The sequence below is a fragment of the Pithys albifrons genome, chromosome 23 (assembly GCF_047495875.1).
Source record: "Pithys albifrons albifrons isolate INPA30051 chromosome 23, PitAlb_v1, whole genome shotgun sequence".
NCBI lineage: Eukaryota > Metazoa > Chordata > Aves > Passeriformes > Thamnophilidae > Pithys > Pithys albifrons.
Genome location: NC_092480.1, coordinates 6,511,147 through 6,525,776, shown reverse-complemented (window position 1 = coordinate 6,525,776; position 14,630 = coordinate 6,511,147). Strand labels below are relative to the sequence as shown.

Sequence of the window (14,630 nt, the reverse complement as noted above, 5' to 3'; positions counted from 1 at the left end):
GAGGTTCCTGCCCCAGGAAAGGAGATCAGTCCCACCCCACACAGCAGAGCTGGAGAGGCTCCTGCCCCAAGGTGGGAGAAGATCAGATCCACCCCACACAGCAGAGCTGGAGAGGCTCCTGCCCCAGAGGAGAAACCAGGAGCAGTGTCCACCACAGTGCCAGAGGGGCAATGTGGGCTCTCCACCACCCTGTGTGCCCAGCAATCCAGGCAGACTGCAGCTCCTTCCAGGCCCAGCCAGGTGTGAATGAAACAAGCCCCTCACTCAGCCAGGTGCCACGTCCTGCAGGAGGGGTGGAGTGCCCACGCTCCAGGGAGATGCAGCCCGGGGGGGTGGGTGGTCCCAGGTGTGCCCACATCCATGTGGGTGACCCCAGGGACCCCCACAACCCCTCACTCACAGGGCAATGAACCAACAGACTTTGGGCACACCAGAGATGCCCAAAAACCCTCAGAGATCCCCCAAACCACCTCATCCACAGGACACTGACCCAACAGACCTTGGGCACACCAGAGACCCCCCAAAGCCCTCAGAGATCCCCCAAAACCTCTCATTGACAGGACAGTGACCCAACAGACCTTGGGCACACCAGAGACCCCCCAAAGCCCTCAGAGATCCCCCAAAACCTTTCATTGACAGGACACTGACCCAACACACCTTGGGCATCCCAGAGACCCCCCCAAAGCCCTCAGAGACCCCCCAAAACCTCTCATTGACAGGACACTGACCCAACAGACCTTGGGCACCCCACAGATCCCAAAATCCCTGAGAGACCTCCAAAACCCCTCAGAGCACCAGCAAAACCTCCCACTCATGGGACAATGACCCAACAGACTTTGGGCACTCCAGAGATCCCAAACCCTCTCACTCACAGGACACTGACCCAACAGACCTGGGGCACCCCAGAGATCCACCAAACCCTCTCACTCACAGGACACTGACCCAACAGACCTTGGGCACCCCAGAGATCCCAAACCCTCTCACTCACAGGACACTGACCCAACAGACCTTGGGCACCTCAGAGATCCCAAACCCTCTCACTCACAGGACACTGACCCAACAGACCTTGGGCACCTCAGAGATCCACCAAAACCCCCCACTCACGGGACACTGACCCAACAGACCTTGGGCACTCCAGAGATCCCAAACCTTCTCACTCACAGGACACTGACCCAACAGACCTTGGGCACCCCACAGATCCCAAAATCCCTCAGAGACCTCCAAAACCCCTCAGAGAACCAGCAAAACCCCCCACTCACGGGACACTGACCCAACAGATTTTGGGCACCCCAGAGATCCACCAAAACCTCTCACTCACAGGACACTGACCCAGTAGACCTTGGGCACCCCAGAGATCCCCCAAACCCTCTCACTCACAGGACACTGACCCAATAGGCCTTGGGCTGACCCCAAAATACCTCAGAGATCCCCCAAAACCTCTCACTCACAGGACACTGACCCAACAGACCTGGGGCACCCCACAGATCCCAAAATCCCTCAGAGACCTCCAAAACCCCTCAGAGAACCAGCAAAACCCCCCACTCACGGGACAATGACCCAGCAGACTTTGGGCACCCCAGAGATCCCCCAAACCCTCTCACTCACAGGACACTGACCCAATAGACCTTGGGCTGACCCCAAAATACCTCAGAGATCCCCCAAACCCTCTCACTCACAGGACACTGACCCAACAGACCTTGGGCACCCCAGAGATCCACCAAAACCTCTCACTCACAGGACACTGACCCAACAGACTTTGGGCACCCCAGAGATCCCAAACCTTCTCACTCACAGGACACTGACCCAACAGACCTCGGGCACCCCACAGATCCCAAAATCCCTCAGAGACCTCCAAAACCCCTCAGAGAACCAGCAAAACCCCCCACTCACGGGACACTGACCCAACAGACCTTGGGCACCCCAGAGATCCACCAAACCCTCTCACTCACAGGACACTGACCCAATAGACCTTGGGCTGACCCCAAAATCCCTCAGAGATCCCCCAAACCCTCTCACTCACAGGACACTGACCCAACAGACCTGGGGCACCCCAGAGATCCACCAAACCCTCTCACTCACAGGACACTGACCCAACAGACCTTGGGCACCCCAGAGATCCACCAAAACCTCTCACTCACAGGACACTGACCCAACACACCTTGGGCACCCCGGGGGCTCTGCCCTCCGGTGCCAGGGTGGTTCCAGCCCCCGTGCCCCACGGGGAGCAGCGTTCCCAAGGGGAGGTGCCCTACCTGTGTACCCAGCCAGGGCAGCAGCAGGAATGACAGGCTTGTCCTTGTTCATGTCTGCCCGGTCCCGAACATAGTCCTTGAAGGTGCCCTTGGGCTTGTGGCTGGGCAGGGCCGGCGGGTAGTCCTCGGAGTCGAAGCTGTCGTAGGAGGGCACGCGCTGCAGGCTCTGGAAGGACGACTGGCTGCCCCAGGACTGGGCCAGGCGCTCGCAGCTGTCGTAGCTCTCGATGCTCTCGAAGGAGTCCTGGCCCCCCAGTTTCCCTGGAGAGGAGGGAGAGCAGCTCAGAAGGGCCTGGCAACCACAGGAGGTTTCCCTGCCACTGGTGCTGTGCCCCCATGCCCAGGTCATAGGATCATAGAATGGATTGGGTTGGAAAAGACCTCTGAGATCATCAAGTCCAACCCTTGGTCCAACTCCAGTCCCTTTACCAGATCATGGCACTCAGTGCCACGGCCAAGCTCAGCTGAAAAACCTCCAGGGATGGGGAATCCACCCCCTCTCTGGGCAGCCCATTCCAATCCCTGAGCACTCTCTCTGCAAAGAATTTCTTTCTGCTCTCCAACTTCAATTTCCCCTGGCAGAGCTTGAGCCCATCGTGCCCCCTTGTCCTATTGCTGAGAGCCTGGGAGAAGAGACCAACCCCCAGCTGGCCACAACTTCCCTTCAGGCAGTTCCAGACAGTGCTGAGGTCACCTCTGAGCCTCCTCTTCTCCAGGCTGAACACCCCCAGCTCCCTCAGCCTCTCCCCACAGCACTTGTGCTCCAGTCCCTTCTCCAGCCTCGTTGCTCTTCTCACTTGGGTTGGAAGAGACCTCAGATTATCAAACCCAACCCTTGATCCAACCCCACTGAGTGCCCTGGGCTGGTAATCACAGTGGGGTTGGATCAAGACATGGTGGATTCTCCATCCCTGGAGGTGTTTCAGAGGACACTCAGTGCCACATCCAGTCCCTTCTCCAGCCTCGTTGCTCTTCTCTGGCCCCGCTCCAGCCCCTCAATCTCTTTCCTCAACTGAGGGGCCCAGAACTGAACACAACACTCAAGGTGTGGCCTCCTCAGTGCTGAGTCCAGGGGAAGGGTCACTGCCCTGGGCCTGCTGGCCACACTATTCCTGATCCAGGCCAGGATTCCATTGGCCTTCTTTGCCACCTGGGCACACCTGGGCACACCTGGGCACACTGTTGGCTCCTGTTGAGCTTCCTGTCAATTAGCCCAAAGGAAGGGCAGACTGGACCTGTGACACTTCTATCTGTCATCTATCTATCTATCTGAGCCAAACTTCAGGGAGAGACAGGAAAAAACCCAAATTCTGCCTCTGTCTCCCCAAGTTTGGTGCCTGGGTCTTGCTAGAAATGGTCCTCTTGTTTCAAAAAGGCAAGGTCAGAAAAATAAATCACTTCAGATGTTCAGGTGTCTAAACATGGTCAAGACCTCTTTACTGAGAGGGTGGGCAGGCCCTGGCACAGGGTGCCCAGAACAGCTGTGGTTGCCACATCCCTGGAAGTGTCCAAGGGCAAGTTGGAGCAACCTGGGCTGGTGGGAGGTGCCCCTGTCCATGGCAGGGGGTAGGAACAAGCTTTAATGTCCTTTCCAACCCAAACTATTCTGTTACTTTATTATTTCTAATGCTCTCTTGGTGCTGAAGGATATGGGGGTCCCCAATAAACCCCCTGTTCCCTCTGCCAGCCCCATGTAAACACTGCCCAGGCACATCCTCGGGCACTGCCCCAGCTCCTCTGCTTTTGATGTTCCCTCCAAACTCCACAGCAGCCTTTTCCTGCCATATGTTCCAAGCAGCTTCCACCCCCAAATCCCCCAAGAGCAGCAGATTTGATGGAGGAGGAGAGCAAAGGGCTGAGAGCTCAAACAGCTCTTGTTCCAGTTCTGGTAAGGTGAGCACAGCTGGGTTGTATCAAAGCTGCTCTCTGGGGTATTTTTAGTAAAAACCAGACCATGAGAGGCCAGATCCTCAGCAGGGCTGATTTACACCCACTGGAGACAGCAAGGAGACCCTCTGTACTTAAAACAGAGCTAAAAAAGGAGCCAAAGAACAGAGTGAAGCTGCTGCTCTGATCTCCCCTACGCTGCTGATTGCTCAACATCTTTACTGACAAACGACGAGCGTAAGAGGATCATTCAAGTTCACTAATTTCCCAAACCAGGCTAAAAACAGCTGCTGGGATTGTGCAAGAACTCCTGGAGAAATTTCCATTGGCAGAGCTACCCACAGCTTGGGCCTGGATAGTAAATCCCAGGGGAAGGGGAACGTGGAAAGGCTCTGGCAACTCCCCCAAAGGGCTGTTGTGGTGTAGTTTGGAGAGCACTTGCTGTCAAAAGACTCCACTAATGCAGACTCTGCCCTGATTGCTGGCCTGGAATCCTTGAAGTTGGATTCTGTTGGTATATCCAGGTCTCAAACTCACTTTATTTTTATTCCTTTTATTTGTTTGAGACTTCCAGGGAATACATTTCAATCCTTTGCTGCTAAAGGAGAACAACAGTGCTGTGTGTGTGCACATTCACTGGCACAACCAACTCCCTGAGCAGCACAGGCTCCTTTCAAAAAATTAATTAAAAACCTGACAGAGATGTGGTTTGTGTCAACCCATTGAAAATTCACCTAAATTTGGCCTAACTGGAAAACTCAAGCCTTGCACTGACCCAGGAGAAGCTTCCAAGAGTTTGGCACTTTGCAGCCAGGAGCCCTCGCTGGTGAGGGAGTGAAACAACTCCCAGGGAACCACAGAATTCACCCCTAAACCCACCACAAAAGACAATTGCCTGGAAGATCCTCCCCCTGAGGTGATGCTGAAGGGCCTGACTTTGTGACAGATGCAACTTCTAAGACAGTGGAAGACAAAGATGTGCAGAAATACAAACCAACTGGGCTCTGCTTTACCCTAAAGCTTCTTTCCACCCCTCTGGCTCAGGATTTCTGCCACCCAAAGGTCCTTTCTGGGGCTGAAATGTGGTTTTAGTGTGGAATCAGCACATTAAAGTCTTTGCCAAACAGCATTCAGGGCTCTTTCTTCCCTCCCCTGAAACAATTCTGGGTTGCCACTGAGCACAGGCTCAAGGTACAGTTGCAAAAGGCCTTCCTGAACTGTTGCATTTCTTTGAGAATTATGAAATCACCTGTGCCACAGCAAAGCTCAAGAAAAGGGAAAGACACTGATGAAATTCAGGCAGAAAAACAACAGCAGAAAGAGAAGTTTCCCCAGAACTGCAACCCTGCTGCCCTTCTGGCTCATCCCATGTCACCCCTGTCAGAAGGAGAGGTAATAATACAGATAATAACTTGCCTGTCATTGGCTCTTCCAGCTTGGAAAAAGAATGGGAAGCTTCCAAAGAGCTTGGAATGTGCAATGCAGAGCTGCCAAGGGCTCTGGCTTTCCCTGGAAGCAGCACATCCTCAGCTCCCAGGGCTGGATAAATGGATTTCCCTGCCCAGCATCACACCTGGCCCCCAGCAACACATCCCCAGGAGGAATTCCAGGCCTGGGGACACCTGGGGTGTGTCCAGGGGGTGATGGCAGGTCAGATCCCTTCCCTGTGCCCCAGGTTTGCCCACCTGGAATCAGGAGATAATGATGCCCCTTTGGCAGTGACTTTGAGCTCTGTGGATTCAACTTTGCTTGGAACAGAGACTGGGAGTCAGATCCTCAGCCCTGCACCAAGTGATGTGGCTACAAAGCCCTTGGGCATGTGAGCCCCACGTGTTCTGAGTTTAATAATATTAATTGGGAAGGGATTTGGGCTCAGATCCTCCAAAGGTGTTTAGATCCCATCACCTCCAACAGCAATCATGGACCTCTAACCCTCTGGAGATGTCAGGCTGCAGCAGGAGGATTCAGGGGGTCCTTCAGCTGACTCAGCCCCTGATATTTGCACCTCCTGACAAAGTTCAGGGCTTGGATCCAGCAGAATATCCACGGAGATAATGGATAAAGGCTTTGGATCATCGAGTCTAAAACTCTTCAGAGCCATGGGCAGTAATTCCTGATGCAAACTTGTGAAGAATTTGTGGGCTTTTGCCTGGTCTCCTAAAAAATGGGATTTATACAACCACACAGCAGTTTGTCCTCCCTAATAACTGACATCTCCCTCGAGTCTGACAGCAGAGCCAGCACCAGACACGCTGCATTTCTGCAGATGTTGTAAAAACAGGCAGTGAAGGAGAGAAAAGAAAGACCTCCTTCAAGTTCTCCCTGGAGAGAAAGGCAGGGAGGAGGTCCCAGTTCAGCAGGTGGGACCAGTTTATCCCTGTGTGTGATCAAAGCTGTGGATTCTACCCCCTCTATTCACTTCCCAAGAACAATGGCCCATTGGCAGCAGCTGCCCAGGGCACAGCTGAGCCCTCAGGCTGGGAGCTGGCTGGGAAAGAAGCCTGGCAGAGGAGCTGGGAGAACTGCCCTGCAGGGACTCCTTGGCACCTCCACACCCACCTGAGGGCTCAGCTCTGCCCATGGGCCAGCAACCATTCCAAAATCCCCCCTGACTGCCAGAGTCAGATCCCCCAGGGTGGAACTCCCTGCCCTGGGGGAGGCACTGGGGGCTCCCACCCAAACCTCAGGGGACACAATCTGGGGCTTTGGGCACTTCTGGGACCACTCCTTGGATGCAGAGGAGGAGCAGCCCCTGGCCAGGAGGAGCCACCACTCTGGCCCAGACTGTGCCATCATCTGCACCAACAGCTTTGTCCCTTCCTTTGCCTTTGGCCTCGAGGGAACCACGTGGGGCTCAGCACAGGGGCCACCAAACCCCCCTGTGTTTGTGCCCCAGGGGGCTGGGTTAGACTGCTGGGCTTTGGGGGTTAAACCCAATTTCTCTTTGTGCCATTGCATTGATTGGAATATTGTTATTAAATTGTAACTCTGACTTATAATCTCTTTTGTGTTGGGTTTGTTTCACCTTTAAACCAGCGCAGAGGAATCAAACCCAGCCCCAGAAGACACACAGGCTGGGAAAGGACTCTGGTGGCACCTCCCACAGCTGGGAAGCAGCAGCACCACTGTTGGCACAGCAGAACTCAGCAAACCCTGGCGGTAAGCCCAGCTTTACCTCGGCTGGCACGGCCCATGCACATGTTGTCGGGGGTCACCACCTCCTGCTTGATGCTGAAGTAGTCTGTGTGCAGGGGGTCGCTGGGCACGGGGTCCCGCAGCAGCCCCGCCGGGTACTCGCTCTCGTACTTGAGGGACAGCAGCTCCTCGGAGCTGATGGGGTGCAGCGTCTGGTAGGACTCGGTGATGAAGCTGGGCTCGGAGAACTCCGAGGGTGGCACACACTGGGCATGCTCTATGCCATAACCTGGGGGGAGACAGGACCATCACACACCATGCCAAACAGCTCCCTCTCCAGCCTGCCCACCCCCAGGGAGATCATAGTCTGGCCACAAACACCTGGCACACACTGGGCATGCTCAATGCCATAACCTGGGGGGAGGCAGAACCATCACACACCATCCCAGACAGCTCCCTCTCCAGCCTGCCCACCCCCAGGGAGATGGGAATCTTTGGATATAAAACACCTGGCACACACTGGGCATGCTCAGTGCCATAACCTGGGGGGAGACAGAACCATCACACACCATCCCAGCCAGCTCCCACTCCAGCCTGCCCACACCCAGGGAGATGGGAGTCCTTGGATCTACAACACCTGGCACACACTGGGCATGCTCAGTGCCATAACCTGGCAGGAGACAGGACCATCACACACCATCCCAGGCAGCTCCCACTCCAGCCTGCCCACCCCCAGGGAGATGGGAGTCCTTGGATATAAAACACCTGGCACACACTGGGCATGCTCAGTGCCATAACCTGGGGGGACACAGGACCATCATACACCATCCCAAACAGCTCCCACTCCAGCCTGCCCACCCCCAGGGGCAGAGTCTTTGGCCACAAAACACCTGGCACACACTGGGCATGCTCAGTGCCATAACCTGGCAGGAGACAGGACCATCACACACCATCCCAAGCAGCTCCCACTCCAGCCTGCCCACCCCCACGGAGATGGGAGTCCTTGGATCTACAACACCTGGCACACACTGGGCATGCTCAATGCCATAACCTGAGGGGAGACAGAACCATCATACACCATCCCAAACAGCTCCCACTCCAGTGTGCCCACCCCCAGGGGCAGAGTCTTTGGCCACAAAACACCTGGCACACACTGGGCATGCTCAGTGCCATAACCTGGGGGGACACAGGACCATCATACACCATCCCAGGCAGCTCCCACTCCAGCCTGCCCACTGTGGGAATTGATTTACAGTATCTGGAATGGAAAAAATCCTGCCAGAAATGGACTTGTGAAGAAAAAGAAGAAGCCACCTCTAATGCCTGATGGTTTTAATGTTGTTTAAATTCTTGTTTAAATGTCTTTTTGCAAAGTCACTGCTTCTCCTTCCCAGGATACCTTGAGACAGCTGCTGTCTCAGGGGTCTGGAGGGAAGTTGCAACATGGATGTTGCCAATGCCTTGTTATTGAATGTAAATCCCCCGATTCCCATTGGCCCAAAGCCAAACCCCCTCTTGTTTCCTACTGGTGGGGTTTGGATCCCTCCAAGGTCCACACAAACCCTGACCTGCAGCAATAATCTCTCTCCTCCCTCTCCTGTAGTCTCTGTGTGGTCCTTGGGCTCTCTGGGACCACGTGGTCAGGGGCAGTGGGGTAGGACATTTCTCCCAGGTAATGGACTGGGCAGGACCTGGAGAACCCACCCAACCACTGCAGGTGGTGCCCCACTTCAGCCCACCCCCAGGGAGATCAGAGTCTTTGCATATAAAACCCCTGGCACAGCTGGGCATGGGTTTGGGGTAGGGTTTCTAAAGGGTACAGAGATGGTGTCCTAGAAAACGAGATTCTCAACCATCAGAAAACAGCTGATGGGAAGTTTGGCTATAAAACCCCTGGCACAGCTGGGCATGGGTTTGGGTGAGGTTTCTAAAGGGTACAGAGATGGTGCCCTAGAAAACGAGATTCTCAACCATCAGAAAAGAGCTGATGGGAAGTCTGGCTATAAAACCCCTGGCACAGCTGGGCATGGGTTTGGGGTAGGGTTTCTAAAGGGTACAGAGATGGTGTCTTAGGACATTCTCAACCATCAGCATGGATATGAAACCCCTGGCACAGCTGGGCATGGGTTTGGGTAAGGTTTCTAAAGGGTACAGAGATGGTGTCTTAGGACATTCTCAACCATCAGCAAAGAGCTGCTCTGAGTCTTTGGCTAACACCTGGCACAGCTGGGCATGGGTTTGGGTGAGGTGTCTAAAGGCTACAGAGATGGTGTCCTAGAAAATATGAGATTCTCAACCATCAGCATGGATATGAAACCCCTGGCACAGCTGGGCATGGGTTTGGGGTAAGGTTTCTAAAGGGTACAGAGATGGTGTCTTAGAAAACGAGATCCTCAACCATCAGAAAAGAGATGATGGGAAGTCTGGCTATAAAACCCCTGGCACAGCTGGGCATGGGTTTGGGTGAGGTTTCTAAAGGGTACAGAGATGGTGTCTTAGGACATTCTCAACCATCAGCAAAGAGCTGCTCTGAGTCTTTGGCTAACCCCTGGCACAGCTGGGCATGGGTTTGGGTGAGGTTTCTAAAGGCTACAGAGATGGTGTCTTAGGACATTCTCAACCATCAGCATGGATATGAAACCCCTGGCACAGCTGGGCATGGGTTTGGGTGAGGTTTCTAAAGGGTACAGAGATGGTGTCTTAGCAAACATGAGATTCTCAACCATCAGCATGGATATGAAACCCCTGGCACAGCTGGGCATGGGTTTGGGGGAGGTTTCCAAAGGCTACAGAGATGGTGTCCTAGAAAATATGAGACTCTCAACCATCAGAAAAGAGATGATGGGAAGTCTGGCTATTAAACCCCTGGCACAGCTGGGCATGGGTTTGGGGTAGGGTTTCTAAAGGGTACAGAGATGGTGTCTTAGGACATTCTCAACCATCAGCAAAGAGCTGCTCTGAGTCTTTGGCTAACCCCTGGCACAGCTGGGCATGGGTTTGGGTGAGGTGTCTAAAGGCTACAGAGATGGTGTCTTAGGACATTCTCAACCATCAGCATGGATATGAAACATCTGGCACAGCTGGGCATGGGTTTGGGTGAGGTTTCTAAAGGGTACAGAGATGGTGTCTTAGCAAACATGAGATTCTCAACCATCAGCATGGATATAAAACCCCTGGCACAGCTGGGCACAAGTTTTGGGTGAGGTTTCCAAAGGCTACAGAGATGGTGTCTTAGGACATTCTCAACCATCAGCATGGATATGAAACATCTGGCACAGCTGGGCATGGGTTTGGGAGAGGTTTCCAAAGGCTACAGAGATGGTGTCCTAGAAAATATGAGATTCTCAACCATCAGAAAAGAGATGATGGGAAGTCTGGCTATAAAACCCCTGGCACAGCTGGGCATGGGTTTGGGGTAGGGTTTCTAAAGGCTACAGAGATGGTGTCTTAGGACATTCTCAACCATCAGCAAAGAGCTGCTCTGAGTCTTTGGCTAACCCCTGGCACAGCTGGGCATGGGTTTGGGTGAGGTGTCTAAAGGGTACAGAGATGGTGTCCTAGAAAATATGAGATTCTCAACCATCAGAAAACAGCATGGCACCAAACTCCTCTCAGGAGAGATGCTGGAGGGAAAGAGCTGGGAAATCAGGAAGAATGGACTCTCACAGTGGAGATAGAGGGCAAAAATGGTTCACTGATGACTGGAATAGGTGAGTCATTCCCATAGTCACCCCTCCTCATTGGCCAGAGCCTGGAATCCCAATTCATGGAATCATGGAATCCCAGAGTGGTTTGGGTGGGAAGGGAATGGGCAGGGACACCTCCCACCAGCCCAGGTTGCTCCAAGCCCTGTCCAACCTGGCCTCGGACACTTCCAGGGATGGGGCAGCCACAGCTTCTCTGGGAAACCTGTGCCAGGGCCTGCCCACCCTCTGAGTAAGGAATTTCTCCCTAACACCTCATCTAAATCTCTCCTCTTCAGGTCACTTGGGTTTTTTTGGCTGGTTCATGAAACACCTTCCAGATATCAAAAGTGCTTAAAGAACATCTCCAAACAATGGCAATAGGAAGTGCAGGACTGAGGACTCATCCCTTTCCTTGCTAAGTTCCTTCCCAGCAGCCCAGAATTAAGCCTTGTTCCCCCATTCCCTCCCCCTCTTGGTCAGTGTTTTAACATCCCTAATTCTCAGGAGTGCTGAAGTTGCTTCCAGGCTCTGCTGAGCTCCAGCTTCAGCCAAACACCACCTGCAAAATCAGATCATGGCACTCAAAGCAACCCCCAAAACCACAGATGGCTTCGAAATAAACCCCAACCCAGCCTGACTTTGCAGAGTCCTCTCCCAGGAGGCACTTCCATGCCTGGAAGCACCGGAATGACACTGAGGATTAATTGAGACTTACTAACGAAGTAGTCGGAGGTGTAGCGAGACTCGGGGTACGTCGCACTCCCTCCGTTTGCTGGGAATGGTTTGACCTCTTCTGCCAAGAGGAAAGGAAGGAAATGTCACACACTGTGCTTTGCAAGACTTGCTGTAACACAAGAGAGGTCTGAACTTCCTAAAATGCTCCTCTCTGGGTTAAACCGGGACGTTCAAAGCAAGAAAATTTAATCAAGAGTTGAAATCCCACAAAACTTGAGGAATCCTTGCTCAAGGTGTGGCCAAATTTAAACCAACCCAACCCAACCCAACCAGCAATGACTCTCAGAGGCTCCAGGTGGGTCTGAAACACCAGTTGCATCATTTCCTTGCTTGCCTTGAGCTTCGTTGTCTCCCACCCTCCCGAGGGTTCTGATCACACTTCCATGTGTGAGCTCCCGAAAACACTCCCCATACAAGGACAGTTGTTCTCCTGAAACCCCCTATTTTTAGACCAGCAGTAGGTGTGTGTGAGGGGGTGGGTCACACACACCCAACCCAGCTCCTCTAACCCCTAATTAATGCTAATTCCCAACCTGGGGCAGGGAGCACATTTCATGTCCAAAAAAAAACGCTTCTTCCCACTGTCCATGTCCCCACTCCTGGCCCAGACCCCACCATGTATATATGGGCAGAGTGCCAACTTTGAGCCTCTCCATAGGCAGAATTCCCTGGGAAAGAGAACATCAAAGCAAACATTCTCTGCTCCCTGTTGCTTTTTCCAAGCTCTTTGGTGCTCCCGGGCTTGGCGCTGGATTTGCTTTCCCACACAAAAGCTGCTCCTTCCCTGACCACTTTTTCCATTAACACCTTTCTCTTTCCAACATGGCATTGCTGGGCACGGATCCTGGCATGAGAGGGCAACCAAAACAAACCCCCCCAGCCAGCTCTGGGTTGGGTTTCTTTCTGCTGAGTCTCCAGAGGAGCCAAGTGAAGATAATGCACATTTGCTTGTGAGGAGCCTAATTTTGGTCCTCTCTCCTGGGGATTGCAGGGTGGAAAATATTCCCCAACAAAAGGAGGGTTTGTGCAAACAGAACTAATGAGAAGAGCTCTTTTCCTCTCCCCAAGGGGCAGGGTGGGTGACCACAGGGCAGGAGAGCAAGCTGGCAGTCAAGCAGAGAGCACTGCTGACTGCTGGTAACTGGGGGGGTTATTTTAGGAAGAAATTTGGGAAAAGAGGCCCGAAAATACCCAAATCCATGCAGGGAAAAGTCACCCATCTGCTGCCTTTTTATAACCCTGAGCAGCCTGTGGGCCATGAGTCACTAGAGCTCTCAGGGGAGGGAGGTCAGCCCAGGGGACAGCGAGGTCACAGCCTGGCCCAGCACGACCCTGGGGCTGGCACAGGTGAGACCAAACATTTTGGGGTTACCCACCAGTCCCAGCACCAACACCCCAAGGGATGATGGTGGGTGGCTGGGGAGGATGGAGAGACAAGTTGGACTCATGGCTGAGCCCAGAGACACCCTGATGTCTCCACACATCCCATCCCCAGGTGCAAAGGGGAGACACATCCCCATCTCCTCATGGCAGGGACAACTTGGCATGTTCTATCTGTCCAGCCCCAGCACAACCAGCTCCTGCCAGGGGTGGAGATGAACTGCCACTGACAGGACCCCCATGACCTACAGGGAACAGAAACCAGTCTGGCTTCTGGCTGAGCCTGGTTATTTCATAGAATCACAGAATGGATTGGGTTGGGTTGGAAAAGACCTCTGAGATCATCAAGTCCAACCCTTGGTCCAACTCCAGTCCCTTTACCAGATCATGGCACTCAGTGCCACGGCCAAGCTCAGCTGAAAAACCTCCAGGGATGGGGAATCCACCCCCTCTCTGGGCAGCCCATTCCAATCCCTGAGCACTCTCTCTGCAAAGAATTTCTTTCTGCTCTCCAACTTCAATTTCCCCTGGCAGAGCTTGAGCCCATCGTGCCCCCTTGTCCTATTGCTGAGTGCCTGGGAGAAGAGACCAACCCCCACCTGGCCACAACTTCCCTTCACTCAGGGGGTGGCCAAGCAAGGCCTGTCACATGCAGAGTTCTGGAGACATCCACACCCTCCTTTGCACCTCAGCACTGCAGAGGAGCCCAGGTAGTGCCCTCTGAAGGTGCTTCAGTGGCCTGTGTGTCCAACAGCCAGGGAAAACAGGACAGAAAGCTGTGCTGAAGGGATCACAGAATCCCAGAATCAGCTGGGTTGGAAGAGACCTCTGAGATCATCAATCCAACCCTACTGTGATCATCAGCCCAGGGCACAGAGTGCCACAGTGATCACAGTGGGGTTGGATCAAGATGTGGTTGGATCAAGACGTGGTGGATTCTCACTCAGTGCCATGTCCAGCCTCACCATCACCTCTCTGGGCAGCCTATTCCAATCCCTGAGCACTCTCTCTGCAAAGAATCTTTTTCTGCTCTCCAATTTCCCCTGGCAGAGCTTGAGCCCATCGTGCCCCCTTGTCCTATTGCTGAGTGCCTGGGAGAAGAGACCAACCCCCAGCTGGCCAGAACTTCCCTTCAGGGAGTTCCAGACAGTGCTGAGGTCACCTCTAAGAAGTTCTCAGTTACCCCCCAAAGACTTCACAGATCTTGCCCTGCTGGGAAATGTGTTCAGGAGCCACCAGAGGAGCTTCTCAGCTTGTGCAAGAGTGACAAAGTCACCAGCAAAGCCAAACACACAAGGGAGATTTTCTTGGTTCCCAGCAGTGGGGACACACAGGAATTCAGCTTTATCCTTTTCCATCCCTTTGGAGGAGGAGTTGCAACAGGCACAGAGACCTCTGTCTGTCCCAGACCTTTTGCACCCTCAACACTGCAGTGTCTGAACACCTCTGTGTGTGTCAGTGCTGTGTGGAAACAAGATTCCCTCTTCCCTGTGCAATTACAGCATGAAGTTCATCTCCACGTGCGGGGAATCTGCAGGAAGGAGCTGCACATCCA

General features: G+C 53.6%; 1 protein-coding gene across 6 annotated transcripts in view; it reads right to left on the bottom strand.

The window, feature by feature from the left end:
• ETS1 (ETS proto-oncogene 1, transcription factor) overlaps positions 1–14,630 on the bottom strand; it is a 111,375-nt gene that overhangs the window by 19,578 nt on the left and 77,167 nt on the right. For 5 of the 6 annotated variants that reach the window (XM_071576045.1, XM_071576044.1, XM_071576046.1 and 2 more), the window contains 3 exons: positions 11,676–11,753; positions 7,315–7,563; positions 2,253–2,513 (listed from right to left, as the gene is read on the bottom strand). In XM_071576045.1, the coding sequence (XP_071432146.1) occupies positions 2,253–2,513; positions 7,315–7,563; positions 11,676–11,753 (588 nt within the window). The remainder of the gene's footprint in view (positions 1–2,252; positions 2,514–7,314; positions 7,564–11,675; positions 11,754–14,630) is intronic. The other variant, XM_071576048.1, reaches the window with a different exon arrangement.